The 24,644-nt window shown below is 38.1% G+C and overlaps 1 protein-coding gene across 2 annotated transcripts in view; it reads left to right on the forward strand.

The window, feature by feature from the left end:
• Positions 1–24,644, forward strand: part of LOC129763265 (5-hydroxytryptamine receptor 1A-alpha) — a 271,724-nt gene that overhangs the window by 235,526 nt on the left and 11,554 nt on the right. For both annotated transcript variants that reach the window (XM_055762163.1, XM_055762164.1), the window contains exons 4-5: positions 1,304–1,429; positions 11,121–11,301. In XM_055762163.1, coding sequence (XP_055618138.1) covers positions 1,304–1,429; positions 11,121–11,301 — 307 coding nt within the window. The remainder of the gene's footprint in view (positions 1–1,303; positions 1,430–11,120; positions 11,302–24,644) is intronic.

The raw sequence follows: 24,644 nt of genomic DNA on the forward strand, positions 1-24,644 counted from the left end.
CTTTCGTAATGATACTTCGGACCGTGGAAGCTTTCCCTCTGCACAAAAATCCATTCTCCTAGTGCGGGCTTAGGTTGACGTGTTTTTATGGGGGAAAGAACAATTTTGCTGGTATCCCCCGAGTTATTTTACACTGAAGGAGCACCAGCTGACGCGTACTATGCGGATATGATCATATTTATGGCTCTCGGCGTTTATTTTTTATTGTCCTGAAGCACTGATTTCTCCCGCTAATGGTATTAATCCATTTTATGGTGGCTTCAGCATTTTTATCCAATTTCTACAAATCGCTATAAGATATGATGTGCATTGTTCATCGTTGCGGATAAAATTCTCAAAAGTAGAATTATCTCCAGTGCGCTACAAAGTGAATGCCACCATTAGGGACTTCAGATAAGCTCCAGCACGGTTGTGTAAATTGTATGTTGGCTTTGTTAGACAACGTAAAACCACTCCTCAGAAGATGAAAAAAAATAATTACTTATACTCAATGCGGCTTCTATTCGAGAATGTTTAGAAGTTTTGCAACTCTGAAACCACAACAGCATCCAAATCGCAGAGAAAAGCAATAGCAGTCAAAGGGCGTAACCTCTGTGAATATTACACAAGAAAAATTATCACCAACCACAACAGACAAAAACCGCCAGCAGACGTACGAAATTCAACGGAGACGACGACATGTCGACGGATGTTTCGTCTCTTGATGGGGACCGGGAATTCGTTCTCCCACAGTAACGACGAATATAATCTTGCCGGGAAAACATGTGCGCATTAATGATGGTTAATTTTGTTTTTCTTGCTATCACTCGGAACAGTTGTCCGAATTAGATCCTACCATTTTGGATATTTTTGAGATATTCTGAGTGGTTCCACTCCTGGTTTGGGGTGCATTATGATGAGCGGAGAAACAAAGAAATCATATTTCTCCACGGGCATTTCCAAGTAATGATGTAATTAGTATTAATGGCGGAAAAAAACAATTACGAAGAGAATAATTTAATTCGCGGAAACAGAATTGCCCAAAACCAGTCAGGAATTTCGTGCTTTGGCGCTCGACAAACGAACAACATTTTTATAGCTGTTTCAAAGCGAAACGAAACGCCGAATGACAGCCTCGCAGTCAAAGATTAAGCTTCCGAAAAAAAAAATCCACAAAATTCGTCGTATTCCTTTAATGAAATTTATTACAACTTGGTTTAGATTTGATTCGATCTGTATTTTATTAGCATATAAACGCAATCCCCCGCCAAATGTCAGCCAAAAAACTCATTGTCCCGATATTTATTTCGTTTTTCTCCCACAGGTATTTGGCGGTAACGCAACCGCTCAATTATTCCCGCAGAAGACGATCGAAGCGGCTGGCCCTGCTGATGATATTGGTCGTTTGGGTGCTTGCGCTGGCCATTACTTGTCCGCCCATACTCGGCTGGTAGGTATTCCCATCCGCAACTGAAAACACAAGGGGGGAAAATAATGAAGCAGGGACTCACAGGAGGGAAAAAGGCGACCACGGGCGGTTTATCCCGTCGTTAGTCCACCGAAAGCAGCGAGTTTGACACGATTTTGCGTGTCTAACTTAATCTAATGTTCGTGACCCCAATTCGGGAAAGTTTAATAGCGGGTAAATTCGAGATAATGGAATTAACATTGCCGACGCTGTTTAGCTCATCATCGGCAAACTGGATTAGTTATAATGCACGAATGGTCACGTGTAATCACAATCTTTATTTTATTTACGATTGAATCGAATTGATTTGTGTTTCACAAAATCTTGTTTCATTCAGGGACAGCATGGCCTAGCCCAAAGAGGAATCTGCGACAGCATCACATTGCAGAGTTTTAATTCGAATTGTAGAATAGAGGAAATCAAAATTTGAATACTGGACACTGTAATATTACGTTTTGGCGTTGGACTACGTCATTCATTTCTATACTGGGGTATAAGTTCAAAGTTTCGGAAACGAGTGCATTACGTTGGAGGAACAAGTGTTTGAGCGTTAATACCTCTTTGCCGGCCGAACAGAGTGGTATGATAATCACTTCATTCGAAGGATAAAACAGGGTCCGAAATCTTCGAAGGTGAAAAATGAAGACCGACTCTACTCTCAGTTGCTTCGCTTCGACTGGAACTGCTTCGGCAGTCGCCCACAACAAAAAGTGACTTGACTAGAAAATGAATTGACTAGCGTTGACTAGCGAGGATGACTGGTGAACTAGTCCAGTCTGTGGTTATTTTAACTGACTCGACTAATGAATACAAATCTACCTCTTCGTTCAACTGATAGCGAATTCGTTTTTAAAACTGTGCCAGTTCCACACTTACTCTATAATAAAAAACGTTTTCAGTTTCACGATTGCGGCGGTTTGTTGATGTGCGTTATATAGTCTGATTTGTTTATATTTGCGATGACAAATGTACAGTGTCGACGTCTGGTGGCGATATTAGTGCTTGGGAGGTAAATTATTCTCTATCAGATCAGAAGGGCCAAGTGCAGTGTAAAAATATAAAAGCTTGAATGAAAATTTCTACTTCATAATGTTTGAATACATAACACATGTAGTCCTGGCACTCACTTAACCATTTGTCGATGCATTCCTGTTTGTTCCACAAATAATTATTAGATACTTTCGTATTAGCGTCACCGGAGCCGAAATGCAATAGATAGCTTTTTTTTTTGTACACACTGGCACTCAGATATCTTTTGTATTGTTGCTGCCTTGTTGTTTGTAGTGTTTTGTTATTTTTTATTGTTACGAAAATAGCGAGCGTCGGACGGCATACATTTGCCCGGTTAATTTTTGCACTGAAATATAAATGATATATTTCAAAGCAAAACTTAACCGGGCAAAGGTGTGCCGTCCAACGCTCGCTAACGCTCGGTCGGACCTAACTAGAGGATCGTCTCCTATGTTTCAAACTATCCGGGCAATCGATGGAACACAGGTTTGTTTGCGAAAGGCCGCCGCTTCCGACGGCGGGTCGGCGGCTAACAATAAAAATGCTATCTATTGTATTTCGGCTCAGGTGACGCGAAACGCTCCCGTGGCCGAGTGGTTAGCGTCATAACTAACATGCCGGGTGTTCGTGTTCGATTCCCGTTTTGGTCGGGGGAATTTTTCGTCAAAGAAAATTCCTCCGACTTGCACTGTGATCACGCGTATTCTCTAGAGCTTGCCACTCAGAATGCATTCAAGGCGTGTTATTTGGCATAGAAATCTCAACTAAGTACTAATAAAAATGACGCAAGTAATACTACGTTGAGACGGCGAAGTTCCTATAGGAACGTTAGTGCCATTGAAGAAGAAGAAGAAGACGCGAAACGCGTACGAAAGTATCAACTATTATCTATCTTCTTTATCTATATATAAAAATGGATTTATGTCTGTCCGTCTGTCTGTCTGTCTGTCTGTCTGTCTGATTCTTATGGACTCGGAAACTACTGAACCGATCTACATGAAAATTTGTATGTAGAGGTTTTTAGGGCCGGGGAAGGTTTTCACGATAGTTCCAGATCCCTCCCCCTCTCTAAAGGGCGGACTGCCATACGAATGAAACACAAATTTCTACATTACTCGAGAAATAATCAAGCAAATGCAACCAAACTAGGCATATGGAGGTTTTAGGGTGCAATAAATGTTTCTATGGTGGTTGGACACTCCTCCCCCCTCTCTAAGGGGGGGGGGGGTCTGTCATACAAATGAAACATAAATTTCTGCATTACTCGAGAATTAATCAAGCAAACCAAACCAAATTTGGCATGTGAAGGTTTTAGGGTGCAATAAATGTTTCTATGTTGGTTAAATTACCCTTCCCCCGTCTCAATTTCTACATTACTTGAGAATTAATCAAGCAAATGATGCCAAATTTGACATGTGAAGATTTTAAGGGGCACGAAACGTTTCTATGGTGAATAGACACTCCTCCCCCTTCTCTAAGGGGAGAATAGGGGAGGGGTCTGTGTTTATTCTATCATATTTTCTGTATCAAACATTTATTCCATGTAACGGAGAAACATGTTATTTGCAAGTGGTTGTTATTAGTGGTTATTTGATCTTGAACGAGAATTGTGTCTGAAAATAATCTGATATTATAATGATGAGTTTTGCTAGAAGTACTAGGAATTTTATAGTAAAAGATAAATTCAACGGGGTCGATTAGAAAATCAATCAATGAACAGTTCTGCGATTGGACTCATGAACTTGTGCTTAGTAAGAAAACGTGGATGTTCGAAGGTATTGATAACAAAAACAAATTTTGGGCGGGACGAAGTTTGCCGGGTCAGCTAGTTATAATATAAAATCATCATCGGACACAGTCAATAGGTTTTCTTTTGCAACTTCGGAAAAATCTCTTATTTCATCACATAAAATAAATATTCGATACGTTGAAGTAAATTTTCATTCATAATTTTGGTTTTGAAAGCATGTTTATTCCACCTGAATATCCATCATTATTTTCAAATCAGACTCCGAATTGGAATACGATTCCAATAATACAAAAGCAAAAGCAGCAGCTTCCCATTTCCAGTTTTCCAAAGCAATACTCGGAGCTTGACAGTTCAGTATAGTTGTATTGGTGAACCCAAGTGCGACCACGTGAAACATCTCAGTGCGAAAGTAACAGCTTTCGGGTTGAACCTAGTGCGAAACTGGGTTGAAACTGAGTGAATAATAAAATAAGTTTAACTTTTTAAGTTAAACGGTTTAATTGTGTAAGGTACACCGGAGTAAGTGTACCATCGGGGTAAGTGGATCAATTGATTTTTATAAAATCTACTGTATATTCGTTTCGATCTAAATGAACGCTTTTAACGAATCGATCCCTAACGACACCTCTGCACCAATACTACGAACAAATCTAGCGTGTGTACACATTTATGATGCGCAATAAGAAAACCGTGATTTTCAGCTCTAGAAAAAGTTAGTTTACGACGTCGACGTAAGCTTCGGTAGGCACTAAAAATTTTTTTTTAAACATTTGTTTTGATTTTCAGATAACTCTAACAAAATATTAGACAAGTGTAGAATGAACAACAAGTGATTCAAGCATTATCAGCTAATATATTCATCATGATACACTGATACACTGATATATAATATAGCTGGGGGAAGTGGATTTTTTTTGTTTACTCAGAATGCAGCATAATTAGTTGGCTTCTTTCGCTGTCTGTTGGTTCAAGAAAAAAATCTATTTATTCCTTATATCATTCCAGCTGCAATGGCTCGGACATACGTGAAGAAAAGGCCAGCACCGGCATATTCTAAAGCTTCTTCAGATCCGGCCATTGACGCTATGAAAGTTAAAAAAATTACAGTGTCCCAAGCTGCACGATGCTATGTAATCCCTAGATCTTCTCTACAAAAACGAGTTAACGGAAAAAGTGGGGTCTCCGTAGCCACATTGGTTGCGCGTTCGCTTAGTAAGCGATCGATCGTGAGTTCAAAACTCAGGGCCCTCATTGACCATCTTTGTGTTGTTACAGAATAGCTACGTCCACGCAACAATCATCAGCGATGGAGATCGATCCACGGTCGAAATAAGATCGATTCATCCATACAACAGCTCTGCTCTGCCAGACACATCGGGCTACTGTTCTATAAAAAACTCAACAATGATCAATCAATTATCTCCGCTGTCCGGTGGTCCAACTGGATAACGGAAGAACAGAAAGAATACCCTTACGCCTAAATGGCTACTGTGTGAATGTACCATTTGTAATGGTATAGAAGGAATACTGGCGAATGGCAACTGTGTAATGTGCTAATTATAGATATGATAACCATGTGACATGTACACGATTAAAATTCGGCTCTGTTACAGCTAAAATGCTAATGAGCCTTACATAAATAAATGGGATGAAAAAAAAACGGAAAAAGAGGCGTTAAAAGTACTACAGGAGGAAGACCCACTGCGATTCCGATTAATGTTGATGCTCAAATTGCCTCGTGCATTAAAACGATGGAGAAATGGGGTTTTGGCTTATCGAAGAGCGAGGTTCTACAGGACATCGCACGGTTCAAACATTCTTTGCCCGGAGATGAATATTTTTATAACTTCAAGAAACGTCACGGTTTATCTCAAAAGAAGGCTCAATCTGTTGAGGTTGATCGAAAGAGAAATGTCGATCCATTTATAATGGATAATTATTTTCAACTCCTAGAAAAAGTAACTCATGGAGTTCCTCCTGATCGAATCTACAATGTAGATGAGTCTAGTTTCTGCCTTGATCCTACTCGTACAAAGGTTATTGGAAAGAAAGGGAGAGCAGCATACCGTGTAACAGCAGGAACTGCCAAAGAGAATATTACCGAATTGCTGGGTGGGAAAGCAGTTGGTGGAAAACTGCCTCCACTGATTGTATTCAAAGCAAAAAACGTGTGGACAAGCTGAATGGCATCTAAAGGAGACGAGTTCCTGGATTAGCTTACGTAGCTACTCCAAACGGTTGAATGAATACTGAGACATTCACCAATTATTACGAGCGCCAATTTCTGAAAGTGATTTCGAAAACACGGCCAGTTGTTCTAACATATACGGCCAATCATCGCATATCAGTCTGAAACTGGTTGAAAAGGCTATGGAGAAGCAAGCAAGTCGGGAAATCACTTCATCGGATGCTGTTCAAAAGCTCAAGTACACCAAAAATCGTGACGTAGGTTCTACTAAGAAACGTGTTCCAATTGCAAAGTGATTATGATTTTTTTAATGATGGACTCACTTTAAAGAAAAAATAATGTGTTTTTCTCAATTGTCTTTTATTCTATACACTATTTGAGCTAATAAAAGGTAATAAGATATAGTTGCTTTATTTTTTCCTATGATTGTGTATTACTATCATAAAAGGAACAATTATGATCCACTTACCCCTTAACCTAGGGGTAAGTGGATCACCTGGTATACTATTTTCAATTCGCTTTTATAGTTTTCTAGTCAAACCCAAGATTCTAGTTTCACACCAGTATCCTTTACAATACCCTCAGATTTACTTCATGTTGAGTAGACGAGAAAATACCCCTTTTTTAGAATGTGACACTATGTTGAACAAGGACTTCTCATTTTATTGTATCCACTTACCCCGGTGTACCTTATTGAAAATAATTAGGCAAGTAGCAGTTAGCAGTTATCACACCTCTCCTTCATTAGTCTAGGGCATTGATAAGACTAAAATACAATCGTGGGACATATGAGGAAGCCGCTAATTGTAGATAATGTAAATCCAACCTGCCCCACGATTTTATTTTAGTCTTATCAATGCCCTAGAATAATGAAGGAGAGGTGTGATAACTGCTAACTGCTACTTGCCTAATTATTTTCTAGCTTTGAGTACATTATTATGTTTAATGTTAATTAAACCGTTTAACTTAAAAAGTTTTTTTTACTTGTTTTATTTTCTAGTTTTTAGTACATTATCTGTTTCATTAGAATATTTCTCTGCAATAAAACCATTGTACTGTATTCTATAAGTCAAATAATTTCATTTGATACCGATATTGTGTGGATTGCAAAAAATACATAGTGTGTTCTCCAAGTCAGGTTCGTTCGTTTGATACACATATCTCAATCAACCTTTTTTTTTTTTTTTGAGATGATATAGAATCAGCTATTTTGTAGCGGCGGCCAAATTGGATTTTTCAAGATAAGCAGTTTTAGAATGACAGCAGAGATAAAGGTGTTTTATAAATTCGGTCAGTTCCTATTGGTCAAATTCCTATTAATGTGGGACAACCCTACAGACATACAAACAGTTCAAGCTAAATAAAACCATTTAATAAAGTAATTTGCTATTTTGTAATTGCGGCCATCTTGGATTTGGATTTTTCATGATATACTGTGATCTACTATTCAAGCCATTTCATTTGATATCCAAATTAATCGGGTTTTGAGAAAATATGTAGCCCGCCATTTGGTAGTGATAGCCATCTTGGATTTGCGTTTTTCTTAAATAACTGTGTTCTACTAGTCAAATCCTTTCATTTGATACCCATAATAATAGGGTTTTGAGGAAATATAAATATATTAGACATTCATCAAGTATGCTACAAAGGTCCTCGCGTTAGTATTAGTAAATAGCGTGCAAAATAGCGCATACACACTGCACGCTATTTTATACGTGTGGATAATTTTCGCGTACGATAAAAAAACCTAACTCACCTGTAACGTTATAGTCGAGTCGGTAGAGGGAGATAGCGACTAAACGCCCGAGTTACTGTTTAGTCATTTTGACGGAGAAACTGCGTGAAGAAGACAAAAGTCATTACCAACTGAATACGGATACAGTCAGTCAGATAGTCAGCTGACTATCCTCAGTTGACTATGACTATGCAGAGCCCTGGGTTTAATGTTAGGGACGAAATTCATCTCATCTTTGAAGAGAATATGGCGGTCATGCATAAACATTCCACAGGATACACTAAGTTAAGAACTTAAGAACTCACAAAATTGATGTTTAGAAATGGCTATACATGATTAACGGGAATTGTCAGTTAGTTAAAATTTACAATTACTTACATGAAAATGTGTTATATAATCGAAATGTCATTTGTAATAAAACTGCTATTCCGTGTATTTAAAACCACCTATATTTTTAATAGGGGCCAATGAAAAATAATACGTTCAGAAAGCGAAGCTGCTCTATGAAACGTAAATCCCTATTTAGAAAGAAATTTCAGCGCTGTTAATCTCTCTATCCCAATTATTAAGTATCAATACATAACTTCAAGTGTCCGTTTCATAACGGTAGACGAGAAATGTAACTGGGCGATATATAAAAAAAATATAGGAGGTTGTGCCCAAGATACGACCGCATTGTTGACGTAGAACTACGCTGTTATTACATAAGTCGCCTATTTATACCTTCGGATATTATTCTATAATGCTGTGAAATTTTAGAAACAACTGCTTAGTAGAATAATCTCCGAAATGTTTTTTTCATTGTAGAATCAGTTGACGATAATTGATTGATGATTCTTTCTTGCCCTCGCAAAACAATACACTAGCTGATCGTATGTCGCAATTTATTTCATGTCAATGCATTGAAAATTTCCCTCGAACGCTATTCCAGTGGCCTTTTTCGCAATAGACATAGACTCGGCTACAGTCGATTATATACATGTTGCTCCAGCACCATTATTCCACATCTCATAATTACATCAATATATCTTTGGAACCGCATGGAAACAACAACAACAATGACAACACTTGCAAGTATCAAATATCATGCTACATGTTATTTAGTATTGCCTCAATAGAATCGCACCTCTCGGCATCGTTCGTACAACGTAAACCAAGCGCTAAACAAGCGTTCGCCATAGCATGCATACAAAGCCATTACATTGGTGGCTTGAAACTACTAGGAATATTAACACTTCTCATCATTTTGCTCTATTCTCAAAAGAAACGCTTCTGTTGATATTACTGGCCTCGAAAAAAGTTGCATTACTTTCTCATGCTCGAGATAAGCGCAGCTGTCACCCTCAGTGGAGGAAGTTTTGCTACTGGTAAGCGAAACCTAATCTCATACAAAATTCCAGAACGACATTTACTTTCTTGGTGACTAAACAAGCGAAATAAACTCTTTTGTTAATATAAACAATCTCGAAAACAGTAGCATCGCTTCATTATGATCAAGATTAGCGCAAATGCAATCCTAGTTGAAGGCAGTTTTGCGACTGGCACGCGAACCCAAATAACTTATAACATTCTAGTAAGACATTCAAGATGCTTGGTTTTCCCCAAATAATTTTTTGGCGCACAACCTTAACACCTGCTTCGCCATACCGTCAGTTTAATTCATTAAATGCAATGTCAAAGGCGTCAACGAAGCCTTTATGATGACGGAAAACAAACAATGTTAACTGCTTGGAGAATGACTGAATTATGCCACACAGCTTGTACTCTGCTGTAACACCCATCGATGCGAATTCGCTGATTCATTTTGAGTTTGTCAGGAGCGACCGCCTTCACCACCAGCGGGGGGAGCTTGATTTTGATTGCTACCTGGGTAACGGCGTTTACATTTACGATCGACGCGCCGAAATCGCCTACTTCGCTGTTGTTCGATGCGGTGTCACACTCGTAAAGGCTCGATTCAGTGCGAGCGCTTTTCACTGCACCATCATCGCGTGCATCATTAGATGACGCTTGCGCTTGGATTACCACTGGTGGGGTCCAATCTTAGATCGAAGCGCAGCGAAAGCAAAGTGAACTGGATTGCTCAACAGTCCGATGCCGAATGAAAGTTTGCTTCAGCGAGATCCACTGTTTATACTCTAGGTAAGTATTCCCCTTCCTTTGTTCACGGAGACTTTAAATCCTACGATTTCCCCTTCGTTAGTCTTCGATAAGTTGCTCGTTGTTGACAGCTCTGTTCGGGAAATCACACAAATGGACAGAACAAATGTATGAGAAAATGGAAACGCTTAAAGTTTTCATGAATGATAACCATTTACAAACCAGGGGATTCTAATGTATAGCATATTAAACAAATCATAGGAAATTTCCGATTCGTTTAGTATGTAAACCGCCAAAATCCTTTCGCGGCAAAAATAGTTATTAACGTTAACTTTATTTCATGGAAACGTGACCTGTTTTCTGATTGGGTGATTAATGAAAGACGTAGTTCTACGTCAAAATAACTAGAACATTGTTGAACATCCGCATGAACATCCACTCCGCTTACCAGAGTTCAGTAGCTTCTGCGTTATTTTTGACCAAGAACAATAAATGATGTTTCTGATAGCGAGTTCCATGAATATTTTAGCCGAAAAGTAGATTACCTTTCGGTACCGCCTCATTGTGGTTTGCGTATGGCTTTGGCTGAATTTAATTGAACGTTAGCAAGATTAGGGTAAATTAAAATAAGAACAACGAGGGTGACATGTAAAAGAACTTTTCTCGAATTACCGTTTGCCATTAAAATGCAAATGTGTCTGGCTAGCTCCGACGAGGCAGTTTCCATCGTAAGCATATTATTATGGGCAAACAATGGAACATGGGAACAATTTTTGCTGGGGCGCAAAATTATCCTCCGATGTCGACAGAATTTCGCCCGACCCAAACATGAACCAATATTTAGTGATACTCAGTTGCATTATGTCCCCTCTCTCTGCTTTCTCGTTAGGTACGAACCGGGCCGACGAGAACTTGACCAGTGTCGGTACAACCAGAACGAGGGCTACGTGGTCTTCTCGGCAATGGGTTCTTTCTTCATTCCGATGGCGGTTATGATTTACGTGTACGTGAGGATATCCTGCGTCGTTGCATCCCGCCATGACAAGATGACGGAAATCGAGGTGCATCAGGTAAGTGGCCGCCAATCCAAAACATATGGCTAGTAACAGTTTTGCGCTCGTACAAGCACATAAATTAATCCCACTGTGGTAGCTAATCGTGGTTTGATAATCGCAGTGCATGATGCGGGGTGAATTCTATCCGAAAAACCACTCTTTGGAACCGTAGCGCAAGCCTGTTCAGTGTCTACTGTTGAGAGATACGATTCGGTGGATACACATTTTAACATTGAAATAATGCCTGAAAAATCGAATGATTTAGTGTGTACAACTTTTTCAGACAAATTATAGCAGCGGCAATGGAATGTCGGTTTTGTGTCAGAAACTAAAACATGGCACCAAATTCATGAAACTTCAGTGACCTGGTTTCCGGAGTCATAAAAATTAGCTCTATATAAATAAAACTTTAATGAAATAAAAAAAATGAGGAGTCAAAATAGAGTTATGGTAGGACTGATATTTAATGGTGGGATCTGAATACATGTTTTTTAAATGAAGTAATGACAGATAGTTTCTGCAGTCTGTTATGTCTACTTCTCAGCCTTCTCAGGCTGATGCCGTATAATACTGATCCTGCCTCCACTATTTATTTGTCCAACGGGCATGCTTGTCATTCAGTCGGCAGTAGCAGCGTTGCGAGATGACACATGTCAAAGTTACGAACACAGAGATGGGTTTTTCGTCGCATCTGGCTAGAATAGAATTCCACTGTTAGTGTGTCGTATGCCTGTAGCTGGAAGCTAGCGAAGGGAACAGTCTTTTTGTGCACAGAAAATTATTCTGCTTCAAAGCGATCCATTTTGATCTAGACATGGAGCAGATGTATAACCTGTCAAATGAGAGCTTCGTGATAAATTCGGAAAACATTGGAAAAAATTTAAAAGTATTGTGTAATTATTGAGATTCACCTTACTATTAACATGTGTAAATATGAAATCCGTTTTTTATTTTTCAATTATAAATACAGGATTGTTGTTCTCGAATGGTTGAAAATATTGCATTCTAAGTAATGACAATTGACAAAATACAGTTTTCCTCATTTGATTTCTCAGGCATGAATGCCTCACCAAAACAAGTATTTGTTTTTTTCAGCCAAACCAGTCATCGAGCAATTTTCGCATATTTTCAAAAGAATTGAAGCACAACTCAGCGAGTACATATCCTATCGATAGAAAGACGATTGGGTAATGCCGAGGACATTACCGGAGAGACGTGGGACTGCACCAAAAGCTGTCAATTTAAATAGCTTATCGTATATCCAAGAAGTTTTCCTGTTTTACATCTCCAACGCACATAATTTCCAATGAAATAATCCACAAATTGTAATACGCAGCCCAATGCACTGAATTTGGGAAAATTGTATGATCGATCGAAAAGTCACAAACCACTAATAAGTCAAAAAAAAAATCCTAAATTCACGCAAATTTCTTTTTATTATTTTGGATATTTCTTCAAAGTGCATCGAACTGTTGCATTGAATTGTATTACAACAACTCTTTATTGGAAGATTCTGCGGTTCTGAAAAGTGCCATGTTTTTATGGAATGGATTTATTCTTGCTCTCGCGAGAACAATGTGGTCATTTGCCGAAATTTTTATCCTTTTGTCAATGCACGTAACGCATTTCTTCTTCTAAACCAGGGGTTCTCGAACTGTTTTGGGCGAGAGACCCCTTTTCCAGAATGACGTGATACCAAAGACCCCCATAGCAAAATTTCTAGTTTTTTTTCTTATTCATACATAATACTTACCAGATGAAAAACTTTGCGGTTGATGAAATGAGAAAACTTGAACTTAATTCAACAAAATAAATATATACATGAAATTTAGTAATTAACAAGTGTAACCAATAGTTTTTAAATACACATTACTTACAAATACTTAAGTAGGTAATTAATTTTTGAAACTAACTTTAAAATCGCAAAGTAAAGATAAAAATATGTTTAGGAAAAACGTAATCCTACGTCAAAACCTATAGGTGTGTTATACCTAAAATACAACCGCAAGGTTGACGTAGGACTACCGTTGGCTTAGTAGACATTTGAGTGTATTGATTAAATTATTGATTAAACCAGTGATTAAATGAAACAATTTCCGAATTCAGATGCGAACAACTCCCAATTTAGGTCAATTAATGTATTGTGAAAAGATTACTTTCTTTGTTGCAAGTCGTATGGAATGATGCCTTGTTCGTTTCATTCATTTCTCGTGGACTAGCAAAATATGTAAATGAAAGAATGGCTAAACGATTAATGTATTTTATTATATTCTATTCAAGCACTCAGTTTTGATTTTGACATGTAAGTTGAACGCATATTGTTCAATCGACGTCATCGCAGCAAATTGTTATCAGAATTTTGCCAAACGGTATACGTAGAAGTTCAATTAGCTGAAGATATCAAGGAATTCCTTCCAATGCAATCTTGAATAACCGAGCCAAAGCATTGTGTTCATATCGCTTGTGAAGTCTGAACATATTCCCGAGTGTAAAAATGCATGCGGGTACAAAAGTACCCGCACATTGTATACATTTGCAATGTCGATTTCTCCAGATTCCTTGGTTTTGAAGTCTGTGTTGGGGAACTCATTCCGGTCTGCAGAAACGCATGCCAGAACAAAAGTATCCGCATCTTGCATCTATTTCGCAATGCCGCAATGCCACTCACCATGGAGAAACTCATCGAGTAGCCGCACCTTGCATCAAATTAATGTGGCGAATGAATAGTATTGTATAGAAATACAATTGGTACATTAGGCACCAATCAACGTAAAAAACGAAAACTAAGAAAACCGATCATTCATAATTTTCGGTGACAAGTATCCTGAACGCTGCGCTCTTTTAAATTATTTTGAATCACTTCATTTAGGTTCACTTTCACTGTGTAATCACGTTGTAATCTCTTAAATGAAATTATTGGACTTATTATTTATGGTGTGCCCAAATCTCTTGTTCTTAGTGAAACGACTATTGTCACTAAAATTGCTGCTGCTGTTGGTGTGCAACTGTATACTCCCGATATCGAGACAACTAAGCGTGTCAGAAATGGTATGATACATGTTGAGTTCAATAACTCGAAAGTTCGGAATGACATTCTCAGTGCACGGAAGGGTAAATCTCTCTATCTAGACGAGATCGACTTTGGCAGCTCGTTGGCGTCTGCTGGATCGATTAGGATATCTCCAACCAACAAGAAGAACCATACTCAGATCTATATAAACGAAAATCTCACAAAAGAAACAAGAACAATCTTCAGAGAGGCCAAATCGCTTTGTTTATCTCATGGATACAAATACATCTGGTGTAAAAAAGGCGTTGTTTACTGTAAACGGGATGATTCGTCCGACGTCTTGAATGCCGTTAACGTTCCCTGTGGAACTTTTGCCGTCTCAACATATTTACGAACTAGCGTCATTTGCTAATACTAAGTTGAGCCTTCTTAAGCCAAATAACACGCCTTGAATGTATTCCGAGGGGCAAGCTCTTGAATACGCGTGACCACAGTGCAAGTCGAAGGAAATTTCTTTGACGAAAAATCCCCCGGCCAGAACGGGAATCGAACCTGAACACCCGGCATGATAATGTGGGACGCTAACCACTCGGCCACGGGTGCACTCATCGATACAGTTGAGATTGTAAATAAACTACGTTCTCCAAGAAAAACCTCATTTTGGGATGTCTGCTGCTACTGCTACTGCGGTTGCTGGTGTTGGTTGATATCCTTGGAGCTGTGCAGTTGCTAATATTAGGCTGTCAAAAAAGTCCTGCGGTATTTTTTTTTGAATTTTCATTTGTTCATAAAATTAGTTACAATCATCTGTTTTAAGTCAAATATGCGCCGTTTTGTTCGATGACTTGTTCCCAACGAGATGCCAACTTCATAATACCCCTGTTATAGAAGCTCGCTTCCTTATTGGCAAAACACTCGGATAGCCAATTTTCACAGGCCTCTTTTGTGGCTAACTTCTGACTACCTAGCTCGTTCGCCATGGACAAAAACAGGTGGTAGTCACTTGGTGCAAGGTCCGGACTATACGGCGGATGCAAAAGAACCTCCCATCCGAGCTCCCGGAGCTTCTGGCGCGTCACCAAAGAAGTGTGTGGCCTGGCGTTGTCCTGATGGAAGACAATGCGGCCTCTGTTTATCAAAGATGGCCTCTTCTTCATGAGTGCTACCTTCAAGCGGTCCAGTTGTTGGCAGTACAGGTCCGAATTGAGCGTTTGGCCATAGGGAAGCAGCTTATAATAGATTATTCCTTGACAATCCCACCAAACACACAGCAGAACCTTCCTGACCGTTAATGAGGGCTTGGCCACCGTCTGAGCCGCTTCAGCGGGCTTCGACCACGACCGTTTGCGCTTCACGTTGTCGTAAGTGACCCACTTTTCATCGACTGTCACCATCCGCTTCAGAAACGGGTCGATTTTGTTGCGATTCAGCTGCGATTCACATGCGTCGATACGGTCAAAGATGTTTTTTTGCGTCAACGTGTGTGGCTTCTTCAAATGGTTAATAACGGTTTGATGACTTATCCCCAGCTCTTGGCCGATGCTACGGCTGCTACTATGCCGGTCTTTCTCGGCTAATTCAGCGATTTTGTCGCAATTTTCGACGACAGGCCTTCCGGAGCGTGGCGCATCTTCGACGACCTCTACACCAGAACGAAAACGTTGAAACCATCATTGTGCGGTGGAAATGGAAACTGTATCGGGTCCATAAACTGCACAAATTTTATTGGCAGCTTGAGATGCATTTTTGCCTTTGTCATAGTAGTACTGTAAAATATGTCGGATTTTCTCTTTATTTTGCTCCATATTTGCGACACTATAACTCACGAACGACTTAACCAAACAAAACACTGTCAAGTACAATATTATAGCGCGCAAAAATACCTTTCCAACAAGTTATAGTATGACTCGATACAATGAATACAACTAGAACTACGTGCTTACAACGACACCTCGCGGAAATACCGCAGGACTTTTTTGACAGCCTAATATGTTTTTTCCCACAATAATGACTACAACCCGAAATGATTTTTTGAATGATGTTGAATTGAATGAAAATCTAATTGTTAGTTATAAGCATCCAAATGACATGTTTATCAATTCTAATCTAAATATACTATCAATCAATATTAATTCGATACGAAACAAAACTGAAGACTTGAGTCTATCTCCCAATTCAAAAGCATAATTCATGTTATTTGTGTAACTGAAATACGATTGACACAAGATGAGTTATACATGTGTCTACTTAATGATTATGTGGAAGTCTGCTGTCCAAGATCTACACGAGCTGGTGGCGGTGCCTGCTTGTTTGTACACCAATCGATCACTTTTGATGTATTGGTTAATGAAGAGTTTTTAGAAGGTAGTGCAATTGTGATAGCTTTGCGAAGATCAAAAATAAAAATAGGAGTAATTTATAGGCCACCGCATGCAGATTTAGCTGAAAGCATCAATTTCCTAGATAGATTATTAGAATCCTACAATGGGCTGGTGTGTGTAGGTGATTTTAATATAAATTTGCTGAATGAATTATCGCAACAATACAAATCAATGGTAATGTCTAACGGTTTTTCGTTTCTTAATAAAGTTGATGAAAATAATTTCACTTATAGTAAGAGAACATGTAGATCTATCCTAGATCATGCAATAACGGATGTATGTAACTATGAATACTCGTTAGCCCTGCATGATGTAAGTTTTTCTGATCATAGAGCAGTTTTAGTTAGTTTGAGAGCCATCGAAAATATCACGTGTTCTAATATGGATATTGAGTATCTAAAGTATGACTTTGATAGCGTATCGGTCGATTTAAGAGAATCAATAGACCAAATTACCAATTTGGAAGAGTTTGGCAGTCTGGTAACTAATCTTCTGAGGAACAACGTGCAGCGAATAAAGATCAAATCAAAGAATTGTTCTATGTTTCCACGGATTGATCAAACTGGTCTAAATCATATTCGTGTATCGAAGAACAGTAGAGTGGCCCAACAACACACAAATTAAATTGAATTATAAAAGACAGAAAAACTATGTTACCAAACTCATTAGACAGAAACAAAAGCTGTACTATCAAAATTTAATTGAGAATAATAGTCATGATATTAGAAAAGTATGGAGCATAATGAATGAAATTGTTTTCAAAAAAAGTTCAAGAATCGAAAGATTGATGTAACCGAATATATAATAATGCAGTAATAACTAATAGTACTGATATATGTAATATATTTAATGATTACTTTTCAAATATTCCTAACGAACTCCGTATCAATTTGTTGAATAATTTTGTAAACCAAGAACAAATGTGCACATTGAATAGAAGTATCTCTGGTTCACTTCTTCTGACTCCACCTTCTGCCATTGAAGTTGATAATTATATACGCGATTTAAAAAATTCAAGGACTGCTGGAATTGATTTGGTACCGTCTACATTTCCGAAACATAATGCTGATATAATTGTTACAGCTAAGCTGTTAAAGCTAACAGCACTTTTAAATCTATCAATGGAAGAAGGTAAATTTCCCGATAACTTAAAAAAGGCCAAAATAATACCAATTTACAAGAAAGGGCCCAAAAATCTAGCTGAAAATTACAGACCAATTTCAATTCTCCCTGCCTTCTCGAAGCTTTTTGAAAAGGTTATACACAACAGACTAGCAAGCTTCTTTACAACTAATAATCTTATAAATAAGAATCAATTTGGTTTCCAACCTCGATCAAATACTTCTAGTGCGGTGGTTAGCTTAATAAACAATATCCAATCAAGTATTGATCAAAGAAGAACTTGTTCAGAACTATTTTTGTTGACATATCCAAGGCATTTGACTGTGTTCAACACGATATTCTGCTATTGAAACTCAACAGATACGGAGTACGAGGGAATGCGCAAAATCTAATACAATCATATCTGTGTAATGGACGGCGCCAGTGGTTGTATGGTTAGCGTAACAGCCTCACAATCCGATCGGCCTGGGTTCAATCCCAGCTGGCGTCGTTGGGATTTTCTGAGGCGAAAAATCTCTGGTTACGTCTTCCTTCGGAGCGGAAGTAAAAGAAGTTGGCCCGGCTCATGAGTTGTTGAGTCTGATAGGTAGGAACAGGTGGAGTCGCTTCCCTGATGTCGGTGATTGGCACTAAAGTGGCGGAAATAGGCCGACGAAAAATAAGCGAAGATAAATAAAAAAAAAAATATCTGTGTAATAGAAAGCAAATTGTTGAAATTAACGGTCACAGAAGTCTAGAAAGTAGTGTTCAATATGGTGTGCCTCAGGGCTTCGTATTTAGGACCTCTATTGTTTAATGTTTACATAAATGATATCTTTGATTTACCATTGCGAGGAGTACTACAATTATATGCGGATGATGCAGTTCTTGTTTACAGTACTAATGATACAGACCAAATGTTTATAGATATGCAATACGATTCGAACCTAATCAATAGTTGGTTCTTCCATAACGGATTAACGGTTAATGCCTCTAAAACTAAATTCATGATTCTTGCGAGTACTGATCGTTTCAGCAACATAAAATGTGAATTGAAATTAGGAAATGATCAAATAGAAAGAGTTAATTCTATCATTTATTTGGGTTTAACAATACAGCAGAATCTAAAATGGAATATTCACGTTAATAAGATCCACGGGAAAATAACTAAATTTCTATGAATGCTTTATGCTGCCATTTAGGCAAAGGAAGTATCTTTACTATGCTCATGTTCATTCGCAGATCACGTATCTGAATATCATTTGGCAGAATGCACCTGCTTATGTCATTAACAAAATAGCTATAACAATCAATAAATTCATGCGAATTATTTTTTGGGAACAATATTGTAACCCAGATTCAAGCACAATAGATTTGTATAGAAATAATTACATGTTGAATTTTAATCAGATAAAATATTTTGAAACAGTTCTGTTTGTCTATAAGATAAAAAATAATATACTTATGAGCAATGTAAGTTTGCAAAGCAGAGGCGAAATTCACAGATATGAAACACGATCAATTGACCATCTTAGAGTGTCAGTCCCGAGAACAAATTATCTCAGACTGGGCTGTATCTACATTTCAATAACAAATTACAATAATCTGCCAGTAAATATAAAAAACATCCATCCACTTCCAAGATTTAAAAAAGCTTTGAAGTTGTTCGCTTTTCATAACATTCCATGATATTTGTTATATTGCAAATATTTGTTTTCCATAATTATGTAATTACATATTATTCCAAGTTCTAATTCGATTGGATTCTTGAGTGCAAAAATGAATATAAAAGAAGGACCTCAATATCAGTCATTTTGACTGCCGAAGGTCTATTATTTTGAGTGCTTATATTGCATATATAAGGGAACTGAAGATATACAAGCATATTGTAAAAATAGTTTAAGAAGAATATTCTACCGATTATATGCAGGGGTTTTTATGCCTAAGATGTAATATGGATAATGTATTTCCTCTGTGGCTTTTCCCCTTTTGAAAAGATCCAATAAATAGTCAATAAAACAAAAAAAAAATCAGATGGATTAATGTTTTCAATTGTTATTTAAATGTAGTGCTCTTGTGTGTTTTATATACATTGATCTTTAATCAGAGAGTCAACGGAGACACTTGAGTCCCGTCTAGAGTCAGAGTCTCTAGTCGACGCAAGATTGATTTTTCATCTTCCAGCAAACACAAACATAAAGAATTACACCATTTCTTTCGATTGATTTATAATTCAGGCTGTTGAAAAACGTTTAATACGCATACAAAATCAATTACTAAAAAAAAAAAATAATAATAATAAAAATGTAGATAGGTGCTGCCAAAGAACATTCAACGAAAATCGCAGTCGTGGATACAATTCAAGACAACTGTAATTAGTCCATTTCCACCGAAACGCAGAATACACGCACGAGTAAGGTCGTGAGCTCATTTGGGCAATCTTCCTCAGCAAGTGGTAGACATGATCCCATGAAACTCTAGTGCTCTAGTGCTCTAGTGCTAAGCTCTTACCGCATATGTTTCCGGACAGTGGAATGGTACCAAAAATGCAGCTCAGCAGAACTAAAATGAGCTACCTGATCACATATGGTATTGAGCCATACTTTTTGAATGGCATCCTTCGTTTACTCGAAAATTGCAACGATATCGTTAAATAAGATTTCACAAAAGTAACAGATGGATGTTAGCGCTCGTTCCTGGAATATAACGAAGGGAACGGTGGAATCCAGGTACATTGGCTCAGCTATTCTAAGATCAACGCGTGCACTGGATTGTTCGAGGGATTGAAGAAATATTTTGAAGCTAAACCTAGTTTGAAGTGGGTCAACTCAGCATTGACGGCCCCCATGTTAATTGGAGAGTAGTGAAGAAGTTGAATGAAGAAATTCGTGAAAACCGAAGCAGCCAAATCTACGAGCTCACGAATATAGGTAGCTGCAGTTTGCAAGTTTTGACAATTCATTCAAAGAAGGAATGAAAAAGACTGTTCGAAAAATTAATGAATTCCTCCAGTGCTTGTACAGCCTGTTTGAGAACATTCCGTTAAGATGTGCGGAGTATTCTTGAACTATTGGGTCGGCTGAAGTTTTGCGGAGTAAAATGGATCGAAAACCAACCGATGGCATAAATAGCCCTTGACATGCTGCCGTACCTTAAAACCTACTTAGCCGCAGTCTAAGCACAAACAAACTTACGTTCCTAAGTACAAAGATACACATCCAGATTTCCGTAGGAGCTTTACTGCTGTTTTCACAGACAGTACCTTTAGAGTAGTTGCAGAGGCTTTTGTGGATAAATTGTTGGGGGGTTTTCTTAACATCAGCTGCTGCAGTTCAACTATTTATGACGAGCTTTAGGAGTGACGAGCCTAAAGCACCTTTTCTATTCGAACTGACGATCCTTTTTAAAACAGTAATGAATAAATCGATCAAGTCAGCACTTTGAGAGGGAATATGAAGTCCCTTATAAACGTCAATCTTTCCGATGATTCGTTTCTGCTAAGCAGCGGCTGAATTTGAATTAGGATTCGCTGTAAAAGTTGCAATCAACAGTGTTGTGGAAGCAATCAAGTTTATGAGAAAAAGATCTTGATTTTCGATAGAACTGTAAAGAGTACTACATTTAATTTCTCCGAAAAAACGTAGCCGCGACAAAGACACGACACGATATATTTCTTGTATCCAGCGTTTATATTTTGCAAAAAAGTGCATGAATTTCGCTTTTGAACATTTCGTCGAGAAAAATAGAATCAGTGGTGCCGTGGCGAACAAAAGGAATTACTCGAGTTTTGTGATTTTTTAGGTTCGTGCGATATGCTAAAAAAAACTATCGTCGAAAACAAGAACGTTTGGACCTTTTGTAGGTGAAGAAACCCATAGGCGCAGCGGGAAAAGAATATACAAACATGTCTGACTTTGTCAAAGAGATCCTCATTCTGTCGCATGGCAATGCTACATTGGAGCGAGGTCCTCCATGAAGAAAGTATTCTGCAGCGCACTGCTGTTGCTCTCAACCCAGTACGATGTTCTACGAAGATGGTTTCATCGGCAGTGGTGAATTTCATCCTCCGTTGTTATCGACGGTTCTCACACTGGAGTGAACAGCGGCTATCTATGGATCTGTTTTCTCGTTTTCGCTGCAATCTGACTCGTGCCAAACCAATATGTTGCCACCGTCGGTTTGTTGATCTTCTTCCTTTGTTCGCGACCAGTCGCGAACAGTGACTTTCAACACATTTTGGCTGGTTCGTCACTTTTACTTCCATTTTTGGAAGAATGTCGGGAGTGAGATTTGAACTCGTGACATTTAGCGTGAGAGGTATGGATGTTACCACTACGCCAGATCGTCTCCGCAGGGTTGGAGGGAGTGGAGGCAGAATCACACAGGTGTAAAGCTTACCACGCAATGTTCGCTTCTCTATTTTTCTTATCCCCCTTAAATAGAATGATATGCACGGTGGATAGCTATGCCTGTTTTCGCAGTGGTAACGATGTATCCAAACTGTATTCCGCTGTTACTCTAGTTTCTAGAAAACATGAACTCGTATAACTTTCGTATATACAGTCATTCTAGGCCGAACCGATATAGTGGTTCTCGGATCTTCGTGGAAAGTGGTAGATTTGTTCTCTATCGCAAAAAATTAGCCCCTTTTTTATTTTTTCATTAGGGTGACCATTTCCATTTTATAGTGGTCCGAAAAACAAACTTTTTCCTCTTTTTTCCAAAAATTACTTTTTTCAAAAATTCATAACTTTTGAACTACTAAACCGATTCAGATGATAGACATATCAAATTAAAGCCAATCACTTGGTCTTTTTTGAAATAATACTACATCTGCAGAGAATACGAATTCTGTTTCCGTTATTATTAATTATATTCGTTTTTTATTGTTTTCATTGTCTCGGGACCAATATTTTTTATATTTTATATTTTATATATTTCTTTATATTTTTTTTCTGGATAGCTGAGGATTTTTCACATAACATGTACATAACATGTCGAAACCAGAGAGGCGTTTTTTTCGTTTTTGTGTAATGATTTTTCAAAATTACCCGATGCCTCGAAAAAATTAAATTTTCCTCTTTTTTCCAACACAAAAATTCACAACTTTTCTGCCGTAATCTTGCAAAGTGACGCAAGCACCAGAGGGACGAATTTTCAGTACGAGACTTTTCGTAAAATTGCATGTATAATCAGCTTGCGTGTACATTACGAAAATCTGATCTGTACAAATTGTGTACACTTGATGGAAAAACATTGCCACCGGCTTGATTTTTGGAAAAATGCCGTTTCATATAAGCTATGTTACCAACGCCAGTTTGTTGTGGAAACTGCATATTTCAATCGCTGTTTCCACAAACGATTGGCGGTCATCCATAAAAGTATACGAGAATCTGTTTCCAATTATTTTCTCCAAAATGCCGCCGTTGAGCGGAGCATAAGAAAGCATCAGGGACTTCCGACTTTGTAACATGCGTTGAACAGGCTAACATAGTTGAGAACCCGATTGTAACAATTATAGACAGCACCTTTTTTTCCAGTCCAAAATGCAATTAAAAACATTGATAACATAAGATAATGCCGTCCAAAATCAACCGATGTAAAGCAGATACAGTTCATGCGAGGATGTTTTAAGTTTTGTTAGAAGATGCGTTTCGATGGAGGATTTAGAAAAGTACAGCTTTTCACCAAATCCGACATTTACCCTTCAATCAACACTCAGCTTCAATCCATCCGAAAGAGAAATGAGCAGGTGGGAAAGTAAACAGCGTCAAGAAGCTTTATCGCTTGATACCTGAGGATAGAAGACATCATTGCCATCAAAAAACATCAATTCTGGTAATCAACAATTAAATTGATGAGTTTAAACTAATTAGTTTTTATGTGCAATATGTGATCGATCAAAGAATAATTTTTTCCTTTGAGATGAGTTTGATTTTATGAATTTAAATATTTGACGAGATTTATAAACAGAACAAAGTACATGATTTGTAGTTCTGAATCAAAATTGCTATTAGAAATGTAGCACTACATGGGGATGGACTGTTTTGGATTAAAATATTTGGCATGACGAGCTTTTCGGAAAAGTGATTTTCATTATGCTAAACGTTTATCACGGAAGATGTTGTTATGTGAAATTTGCTATCCCTGCTAATCCATTCTATGCTATCAGATCAGATAAAAAAAATCACATCGCATCACAATCACATTACGTCACACTAGAGGGAAAATGGCGCTTGCGCCATATCGCAGTGGAAATGGCGCTTTTTTTAGGCTTTTACGGGGTCATTTTTTCACATTTCTGTAAAACTTCGCAGTTGTTTGAAAGCATTTGGTATTCTTTATCGATCTATAACAAAAAAAGTAAAATGTAAATTTTGGCGCTTGCGTCACTTTGCGAGATAACGGCAGTTTTGATCTACTGAACCGATTCAGATGATCGACACATAAAATGAAAGACAATTAGTCTTTTTTTTAAATATTATTTATTGTATTAGTTTTTTTTTATAGTTTACATGGTTTCGGGACCAAGGATGCTATATTTTTTAAAAATTTTTCTTGAAAGCCGAGGTTTTTTTACATCTTCTTCTTCTTCTTCTTCAATGGCACTAACGTTCCTAGAGGAACTTCGCCGTCTCAACGTAGTATTACTTGCGTCATTTTTATTAGTACTTAGTTGAGATTTCTATGCCAAATAACACGCCTTGAATGCATTCTGAGTGGCAAGCTCTAGAATACGCGTGATCACAGTGCAAGTCGGAGGAAATTTCTTTGACGAAAAATTCCCCCGACCAGAACGGGAATCGAACCCGAACACCCGGCATGTTAGTTATGACGCTAACCACTCGGCCAAAGGAGCACAAGGT

Source organism: Toxorhynchites rutilus, chromosome 1 (assembly GCF_029784135.1).
Source record: "Toxorhynchites rutilus septentrionalis strain SRP chromosome 1, ASM2978413v1, whole genome shotgun sequence".
NCBI lineage: Eukaryota > Metazoa > Arthropoda > Insecta > Diptera > Culicidae > Toxorhynchites > Toxorhynchites rutilus.